Source organism: Protobothrops mucrosquamatus, unplaced genomic scaffold (genome assembly GCF_001527695.2).
Source record: "Protobothrops mucrosquamatus isolate PMUCROS unplaced genomic scaffold, P.Mucros_1.0 scaffold1777, whole genome shotgun sequence".
Taxonomy (NCBI): Eukaryota; Metazoa; Chordata; class Lepidosauria; order Squamata; family Viperidae; genus Protobothrops; species Protobothrops mucrosquamatus.
This window is the reverse complement of record NW_015387915.1, coordinates 59,296-69,450: the sequence shown is the minus strand read 5'-3', so window position 1 is coordinate 69,450 and position 10,155 is coordinate 59,296. Positions and strand designations below refer to the sequence as shown.

The window sequence follows — 10,155 nt, the reverse complement described above, 5'->3', positions numbered from 1 at the left end:
GTTTGTTTAATTAGAAAATTTTCAATAAATGGAATGCACTTGAATCATCCTAAACCCCCACCCCCTCCATCCCATCCCACCCCCTGGTCCGTGGAAAAATTGTCTTCCATGAAACCGGTCCCTGGTGCCAAAAAGTTTGGGGACCTCTGGACTAGATGATCTCCAAGGTCCCTTTCAACTCTGATGTTCTCTGTGACTTCTGTTCCTTATTCCAAAGCTCCACCTAGTGGCTGCTTATAGAATAGAACAGAATTCTTTATTGGCCAAGTGTTGACTGGACACACAAGGCATTTGTCTTTGTGCGTAAGCTCTCAGTGTATCTGAAAGTGGCCACCTCAGCTTGGTGGGAAGTTCTTAAAGGAGTATTTAAGTTTCTTAAAGAAGTATTTCTCAACCTTGACAACTTTAAGAGGTCTAGACTTCAACTTCTAGAATTCCCCAGCATTAATAATAATAATAATAATAATAATAATAATAATAATGATGATGATGATGATGATGATGATGATGATGATGATGATGATGATGATGATGATGATGATGATGATGATGATGATGATAAAGTTGGAAGGGACCTTGGAGGTCATCTAGTCCAACCCCCTGCTCAGGCAGGAAACCCTATACCTTTTCGGACAAATGGCTGTCCAGTTTCTTCTTAAAAACTTCCAGTGTTGGAGCATTCACCGCTTCTGGAGGCAGGTTGTTCCACTCGTTAGTTGTTCTGACTGTCAGGAAGTTTCTCCTTAGTTCCAGGTTGCTTCTCTCCTTGATTAGTTTCCATCCGTTGCTTCTTGTCCTGCCTTCAAGCGCTTTGGAGAATAGCTTGACTCCCTCTTCTTCCGGGCAGCCCCTGAGATACTGGAAGGCTGCTATCATGTCCCCCCTCGTCCTTCTCTTTGTTAAACTAGACATACTAGACATTCTCCATGCTGGCTGGGGAATTCTGGGAGTTGAAGTCCAGACCTCTTAAAGTTGTCAAGGTTGAGAAACAGTGTTTAACTCCACAGCTTGGAGGTGGAATTAATTCAGACCCAAAGTTTCTTGTTCATGGCATTGTCCCAGCTGGCAAACTAGCCAGCCGTTTATAGGCTAAAGTGTGGTGTAATGCAAATTCCATCTACACCATTGCTGGATCCGTGCATTATGAAAACCTAGACCAGGGGTAGGCCACCTGGGCTCTTTTATGACTCGTGGACTTCAACTCCCAGAATTCCTGAGCCAACATGGGGGAACTATGGCCCCTTCATGACTTGTGGACTTCAACTCCCAGAATTCCTGAGCCAGCATGGGGGAACTATGGCCCCTTCATGACTCGTGGACTTCAACTTCCAGAATTCCTGAGCCAGCATGGCTCAGCTTGGAAACCTCTCCCTTTCCCCTCAGCATGGCTGGCTCAGGAATTCTGGGAGTTGAAGTCCACGAGTCATGAAGGGAGCTAAGGTTGCCTACCCCTGACCTAGACATCCTTCTTGATAAACCATAGTTAAGCATGGGCAAGGGAAGGCTAGGCCTAGATTTCACTTGAAGACTTTCCAGTGAGAACATGGTAATATAACCTTCTTTCCAGCGAGAACATGGTAATATAACCTTGGTAATATAACCTTTCAGTGTAAAATAAGTTCAAAGTTTCCTTGAGTGGGAGATGCTATCTTAGATCATTTTTTGAGATGAGACCTAAATTTCAGAGCTTGTTCTGGATCTTGTTTGGTATTTATTGGGTTAAGTGCTGTCTCCTTAAGAGATGGTTTATGGGTAATGTAGTTTTAGCTAGTTAGCTATCTCACATTAACAGGTCAGTAGTAGGAGGAGCCTCTGAGCTCATTTTCAGGACACACTGGCTACCTGCCAGTTTGGAATGCCTTTGTTTCATCCAGCCTCATGGCTCCTAGCCACATGGCTTGGAGGTCCTATGCCAACATGTGAGTCTTATGCAGAAGAAGAGGGGGAAATCCATTATCAAATTACCTGTGGAATGAGCTACAATGCTAAATATGTTTTTGGATGTATCTCTACATAACAGTGAGTTATTGTTTAGGATTCCTAGAAATAAAAGCGATATTCTTTGCTTATTCTGCTGAGTTATCTGTCTGTTTCAGATGGGATTAAAGTAGTCTATTCCGTCTGGGGCAGAACAGAGCTTCTTTGAGTGAAAGTTACTATCGTAGACCTTTTTTTTTTTTCTTGAGACTCTAAATTTCAGAATTTCTTTAAGTGGAAGAAACTACAGAGGAGTAGATAGTTTTTTTATGTAAAATCCAAAATTTCAGAATTTCTTTTAGTGGGAGAAGCTATGGTAGATCATATTTTATTTGAGACCCTAAAGTTTAGAGCTTCTATGACTAGGAGAAGCTATCACAGATCATTTTTTATGTGAAACCCCAAATTTTACAACTTCTTTGAGCTGGGAAAGTTAGGGTAGACTGTCTTTGATGTGAGGTCCTAAATTTCAGATCTTCTTTGTGTGGGAAAAGCTATGATAGACCATTTTTATCTTGAGACCCTAAACCCCAGAGCTTCTATGAGTAGGAGAAGCTATCATAGATCATTTTTGATGTGAGACCCCCAAATTTTAGAACTTCTTTGAGCTGGGGAAGTTATGGTAGACCGTCTTTGATATGAGGTCCTAAATTTCAGATCTTCTTTGTGTGGGGAAGCTATGGTGGACCATGTTGGACACGGACACATCACAAAGTACCAGAGATGGGAAACTGGAGTGGCAAGTCAAAGGATTTCGCTACTCGGTAAATCGCATAACATTTGCCTGTTTATAAAAACACAAATTGCAGAATGAGGAGATGGGGCTCATTCTAGAGACATTCTATATAAATGGAGAAGATTTAGCTCCATCTCTTCACACTGCGTCCCTCTCCTGGGACCTCCGCCAAGAGATGAAAGCCAAGAAGCTTCTGTCTTTCTTTGGTAATGTCTTACTCTTCCTCAAGTTCTGTCATCAGAAGATCTGGTCAGGACATCGGTTGGCAATTCCCATCACCGAGTGGTATTCCTCTCCCCTAGAGATCCCCAAATATTACACCAGGATTGTTGGCAACAGGAGGTCCCAAACGAAGCCAAGCCCAACTCCATCTGAATATCTGGGCAATAGGCTGAGCATCTCTTGGTGATTCTCTTTTTGAAGGTCATCACGCCTGAACGACACAAGGAAGAAGCTGAAAGTGTGGTGAGTGGAAACATTGGCGGGTACAAAAGCTTGAGAGTTGGACAACATGACTACAAGGATTGAGGACTGAGTTCATTGACAGCAATGCCAACCATTTTGCCACCACCCAGTTTGAAGACAATAACAGAATAACAGAGTTAGAAGGGATTGTGGAGGTCTTCTACTCTGACCCTCTGCTTAAGTACTATTTCAGACAACCTCTTCTTAAAAGTCTCCAGTGATGGAGCATCCACAACTTCTGGAGGCCAGCCATTCCACTAGTTAATTGTTCCCACTGTCGGGAAATTCCTCCTTAGTTCTAGGTTGCTTCTCTCTTTGGTTAGTTTCCATCCGTTGCTTCTTGTCCTGCCTTCTGGTGCTTTGGAGGATAGGTTGACCCCATCTTCTTTGTGGCAGCCCCTTGAATATTGGAACATTGGTATCATGTCCCTCCTCGTCCTTCTCTTCTGAACTTTTACAGAATAACAGAATGATAGAGTTGGAAGGGACCTTGCCTTGGAAATCTTCTAGTCCAATCCACTGTTCAGGCAGGAAACTATATCATTTCAGACAAATGGCTGTTCAGTCTCTTCTTAAATGCCTCCAGTGTTGGAGCATTCACAGCTTCTGGAGGCAAGTTGTTCCACTGGTTAATTGTCCTCACTGTCAGGAAGTTTCTCCTTAGTTCTAGGTTGCTTCTCTCCTTGATTAGTTTCCATCCGTTTAAAGAAGAGAAGACATAAGTCTTTCAACACGGGAACAGACCCAGTGAACAAGGGTGTACCTTTATTCTCTAGAGTCCCTATAGGACTCTGTATAACCAGAACAAGAAGCAACATGTGGAACATGTAAAAAAGATGTTGATACTCTAGAAAGAGTACAGAGAAGAGCAACAAAGATGATTAGGGGACTGGAGGCTAAAGCATATAAGGAATTGCTGCTGGAATTGGGGATGTCTAGTTTAATGAGGAGAAGGACGAGGGGGGACACGATAGCAGTATTCCAGTATCTCAGGGGCTGCCACAAAGAAGAGGGAGTCAAGCTATTCTCCAAAGCGCCTGAAGGCAGGACAAGAAGCAACGGATGGAAACTCATCAAGGAGAGAAGCAACCTAGAACTAAGGAGAAACTTCCTGACAGTGAGAACAATTAACCAGTGGAACAACCTGCCTCCAGAAGCGGTGAATGCTCCAACACTGGAAGTTTTTAAGAAGAGACTGGACGGCCATTTGTCTGAAATGGTATAGGTTTTCTGCCTGAGCAATGGGTTGGACCAGATGACCTCCAAGGTCCCTTCCAACTTTTTTATTATTATTATTATTATTATTACTATTATTATTATTATTATTATTATTATTATTATTATTATTATTATTATTATTATTATTATTATTATTATTATTATTATTATTATTATTATTATTATTATTATTATTATTATTATCCTTACAGAAAGAGATCTAAGCTCAAAATAAGGAGGAATTTCCTGCCCATGAAAGCAACTTAGAAGTGGAACAGCCTGTCTCCTGAAGCCATTGCCATCCTATCCCTGGAGAATTTTATGTACCAATAGTCCTCTACTTACAACGGTTCGCTTGAGTGACCCGTTTGAAGTTACAAGAGCATTAAAAAAAAAGTGATTTACAGCTGTTTTTCACACTTACGGCCATTGCAACATCCCCATGATCACGTGATTGAAATTCAGACACTTGTCAACCGACTCATATTTATGACGGTCGTAGCGTCCCGGGGTCACGTGATCCCCTTTTGTGACTTGACAAGAAAAGGTCAATGGGGAAGCCAGATTCATTTCACAACCCGGCTACTAACTTGATTGTGGTCCCTTCACAACTGTGGCAAAAAAGGTCATAAAACGGGACGAAATTCACTTAACGTTTTCACGGGAATTCGGGGCTCAGCTGCGGCCGTAAGCCAAGGACCTCCTGTGCAGGTTGAATATCCATTTGTCCACCTTGGCCTGAGTTCCTTCACTTGGGTGGGGCAGAAGATCAACATGGCCCCTTCCCTCTCTCTGGATCTTTGGACCACAGCTGTCAACATTGTGAAAAGACGCGTCACCAGGTCACAACGTAGGTTGTCTGACCGGAGGCGAACCACATTCCTTGAGCCCAAAGACCGGATGATCCAAATTGGTTGCACCAACGTGGAGATAAACTATAAGAACATTAGCCTGGAGCATAATCTCTGAGAATTAATGGGTCAGGTAAAGTTACACAAGGAATCAGCTACAATTTCTTAAGCCTGACTGAGGCCTAAGAAAAAAACTGGTTCTTAGAGAGGAGTTTGATACGCACCCTCCCTAACTCAGGGCTTTTCAACCTTTCCACCCATTGCACCACTTTTAGGATATGGCAACATCCGAGTACCACCAGTCGCCTAGCAAGGTGTCAGAAACTTGACCAAAAAAAAAAAAAGGAAAAAAGTGATAAAGTAAAGGTAGTCCTCGACTTACAACAGTTCGCTTAGTGACTGTTTGAAGTTACAGTGGCACTGAAAAAAGTGCCCCCCAAGCCACAGCCGAACAAGACACCTGCCTGCCCACCCAGCGGCGCTCTTCCTCCTGTCCGAGGTTTTCATTGTTGTGAGCATTTCTGTTGAGGATTGGCAGTGGGGGTGGGGTGGGGGGTGTTTGGTCTTTATTCCCCCCGTCTGCTGGGTGGTTGCAGCAGGTTTTGGTCACTTCACATGACCCTGGGACACTGTGACCGTCATAAATATGAATCAGTTGCCAGGCATCTGAATGTAAATCACAAGACCCTGGAGAGGCTGCAACATTCCAGCTGATCGCGCTTCTTCTGGGCTCAACAGAAGCGCCAGGATCAGTGCTGAGCTCCAGCAGATTGGTGCTTCTTCAGGGCTCAGCAGAAGCACCAGGATCAGCGCCGAGCTCCAGCTGGAGCCTGACGGTGATCCTGGCACTTCCACTGAGCCCTGACAGCCCTGCAGCTCTAGCCGTCTCTCGCTCAGGCTTGTGTGGTGCTGCCACCAGTTCAGCTCATTCCCCTCCCCTGCTACCCCTTTTCTAGGATGGTCACGTACCCCCTGCCAGGTGCCAATGTACCACAGGTGGTACCCATACCACTGGTTGAAAAGCCCTGCTCTAACTCACTGAGAGCACCGTGCCCCTTCCATAAACCTCCTGAAAGGTTTATTTCCCTGGCTGCTTGGGGATGTGAGATGGAAAGGAGCAAAATCCCTCTTAACAATGGAAGAGAATATTTGTAAGTCAGGGCTGAACTGGGGGGGTCCAGTGCAGAGAAGAAGAGCAACGGAGATGATTAGACAACCGGAGGCTAAAACGGAGGAAGAATGGTGGCAGAAATTGGATGTGTCTAGTTTTATGAAGAGAAGGACCAGGGCTGACAGGATAGCCGTTTTCCAGTATCCCTTCCAATTCTTATTCTGCTATTCTACTGGTGCTCAAAATAGAACTTGGGGCTGGAAGGAACCTCAAATGTCTTGGGGGCTTCTTCTGTCTGAAAAGCCTTGGATCCATATAACCTGGGTCTTTCTGTCTGTCTCTGTCTGTTTCTGTCTCTGTCTCTCACTCTTTCTTGCTCTCTCTTGCTCTCTTGCTCTCTTTCTCTCTCTCTCTCTCTGTCTCTGTGTGTGTGTGTGTGTGTGTGTGTGTGTGTGCACGTGCGTGTGTTTCTTTCCCTGTGTTTCTCTGTCTCCCTCCCTTTCTCTCTCTGTTGCTTTCTCTCTGTCTCTCTCTCTGTCTCTGTGTTTCCCTGTGTTTCTCTCTGCCTCTCTCCCTCTGTATGTGTGTGTTTCTCTATCTCTCTCCCTCTGTGTGTTTCTTTCCCTGTGTTTCTCTCTGCCTCTCTCCCTCTGTGTGTGTATGTGTTTTTCTCTGTCTCTCTCCCTCTGTGTTTGTGTGTATGTTTCTTACCCTGTGTTTCAGTCTCTCTCCCTCTCTGTCTGTTGCATTCTCTCTGTCTCTCTGTCTCTCTGTTTGTCTCTCTCCCCCCCTCTCTGTTTCTTTCCATCTGTTTCTCTGTCTCTCTCTCACCCCCTTCTCTCTGTGTTTCTTTCCATGTTTCTCTGTCTCTCTCCTCTCAGTCTCTCTATCTCTCTCTGTCTCTGTCTCTCTCTGTGTGTGTCTGTGTCTGTGTCTGTGTCTGTCTCTCTCTGTCTCTCTCTCTGTCTCTGTCTCTGTCTCTCTCTCTCTCTCTCTCTCTCTCTCTCTCTCTCTCTCTCTTTTGTTGCAAGGGACTTTTGGAGTGTGACAATCCTTCTGATGCCCAAGTTATTTTCACCCCACCCAGTAAGCAACCAGCTGCCTGTAGTGTACCGATTTTATACGAGGCCACAGCAGTCACACAGAATACTTCTTCCTTGCCACACTCCCTGAAACGGAGACACCACAGGTTGGTGCGCTGGTTGTCGCATTCGAAGCACGTCAGCGGGAAAACTGCAGAAGGCAAGAAGGAAGGAGGGGGGAAAAGCGAAGAGCATTTCAGACTTGAAATCAACATCTGGCCAATATCCTTGCCCAAAGTTTCTAGATGTGGTTTGGCCTCTTCGACTTGGACTGCACGGAGATCCAATTAGATAGATTAGATAACCTTTATTGTCATTTTTTACTGGCACACATTAAAAATGAAATTCTGTTGCCTACTCTCAAAAGCGTAAACATACATAACACACATATAAACATGCAGTATACATATATTTGTATAGCTACACCCTTGCATATAAATACATTAAATATTAATCACTGTCTATCTTGAATATGTAGCGGAAAGAGGAAGATTTAGAATTCACAAGGTTAATATGGTATGGAACAAAACTGTGACTGAATCTGGATGTTCTGCTTCAGATACCACGGAGCCCCCTCCCAGAAGGTAACAAGGAAAACAGGTCGTGAAGAGGATGTGTAGTGTCCCAGACAATCTTGCGGGCCCTGCTCAAGCAATGCTTATGTGCTATGTCTTGGATGGAAAGGAGGGAACTGCCAATAATCTTTTCTGCCGTCCTCACCACTCTCTGCACCGCCTTCCTGTCTGAAGCAGGGATGCTTCCAAACCAGACTGTGATGCTGTATGACAGGATGCTCTCGATTGTCTCTTTGTAGAAATTGGTCAGGACAGGGGAAGGAAGATGTGCTTTTCTCATGCAGCGCAGAAAATGCAGGCGCTGCTGTGCCCGCTTCACCAGGGTCTCACTGTTGACCAACCAGGCCAGCCTATCAATCAACCCTAAAATAAATCAACCCTGACTGAGCCTTGGAAGGACAGATAGTGAAGCTCAGATACTTTGGCCACCAACTGAGAAGAGGGGAAACCTTGAAGAAGACCCTGAGGTTGGGAAAGATGGAAGGCAAAAGGAGAAAGGGACGGCAGAGGAGGAGATGGTTAGACGGTGTCCTCAACTCAATGAACATGAGTTTGGCAAACTCCAGGAGACAGCGGAGGACAAGAGGACCTAGTATACTATGGTCCATGAGGTTGGCAAGAGTTGGACATGACTTCGCAACTGAACAACTGATAGAACTGGAACCCTTGAAGTGTTCTACCTCTCCCAATACATAATGCTTCCAAATAGAATATAGGTCAATGAACAAGTCAGAGCTAAAGTTGGGTAACTCTATCAGTGCCTGAAGCTAACTTTGGCAATCCACCTGTCTAGCAGTGTGGGCTTACCTTCATTTTTAAGCAAAAGCAGCAGATCAAGGACGACAAGGGAGGCCTTCATGGTCACAGGTTCTCCTTCTTGAGACCTTCAAGTGAACCTTGGAGGACCTGATGTAGCAGTGGACTTACCTTCTCCAAAGGAACTGGAACGCTTGTGAACAATGATATACATGCATGTGGGTGACTCGCCTTGCCTTCCCCTTTGGGAGGTACAACTGAGAAGATCGATGGTTGCCTCCAGAAAACAGGTTTGGTAAAATGTTTCTAACACTTGCTAACACTTTCTCCACCATCCAAAGCTCGTCCTCCTCCTCTTTGCCCTGCCACTTCTCTAGCTGGGGAAGATGACTGGCTGGCTGAAGATCACCTGAAGATCAACGAATGGCTGTGGTTGATTTGTAAGACACTTGGATCAGAGGCTCACGTTCCTGCCAACGTGAAAGCTACTTATGATGCAGGATCTACTAAACTGTTGATCTAGAATGTCTGGTCCAAATGTATGGAATCTATGTAAGTATTGTGTAAGTATTGAGGACCCTGAGAAGATGATTGTAGGTATCTAGCCCTCCGCATTATCTCCTGTTCATCAAGGATCTTTTGAAGTAACTAAGAAGGATTACCTGGAGGGATCCAGAGAACCATGAGTATGGGTAGTTCTCCATTTACCGCCATGCAAAGTTACAACGGCACTAAGCCACTGCCAGCAGGAATTCTGGAAGTTGAGGTCCACAAGTCATAAAGGGGCCATCGTTCCCCACCTCTGCTCTAGAGTCAACAGGACAAAATCTCTTCCCAAATTGTTATAACTTTTCTCTGAACCAATTGCACGTGTTCTTTCTTGCACTTCTCCACAATTAGCCAGAACTCTGCTCCTTAAAATAAATTAACTGGAAGCTTAGAAAAATCTATGGAAATATGAAAGTAGAAACATAGTGGTAACAACAGAAGCACAGTTGATGGGCGAGGTCCTCTAAGTCGGTTGCATTGCTTCAGGACCTTTCTGTTCAGTGTGTTCCTGTCCAAATGTAAGTTATGGGAGACTCACCTTCTGTTCCTCTTATGTTTTAGCCTCCAGTCCCCTAATCGTCTTTGTTGCTCTTCTCTGCACTCTTTCTAGAGTCTCAACATCTTTTTCTACATCGTGGTGACCAAAACTGGATGCTGGATTCCAAGTGTGGCCTTACCAAGGCCTTGTAATGTGGTATTAACACTTCACGTGATCTTGATTCTATCCTTCTGTTAATGCAGCCTAGAACTTTGGGGAGGAATTTCTTAAGATGCTTTTTTCACAAAGCAACTGAACTTTCTTGTTTTTCTTTGAAGACGTTTTGCTTCTCACCCA

General features: G+C 44.6%; 1 protein-coding gene across 1 annotated transcript in view; it reads right to left on the bottom strand.

Annotated features, from left to right (window-relative positions):
* LOC107293928 (lymphocyte antigen 6E-like) overlaps nt 1-8,874 on the bottom strand; it is a 34,370-nt gene extending 25,496 nt beyond the window's left edge. The window contains exons 1-2 of the mRNA XM_015823116.1: nt 8,823-8,874; nt 7,472-7,591 (exon numbers count right to left, since the gene is read on the bottom strand). Of these exons, the coding sequence (XP_015678602.1) occupies nt 7,472-7,591; nt 8,823-8,874 (172 nt within the window). The remainder of the gene's footprint in view (nt 1-7,471; nt 7,592-8,822) is intronic.
* Nucleotides 8,875-10,155: the final 1,281 nt, after the last annotated feature.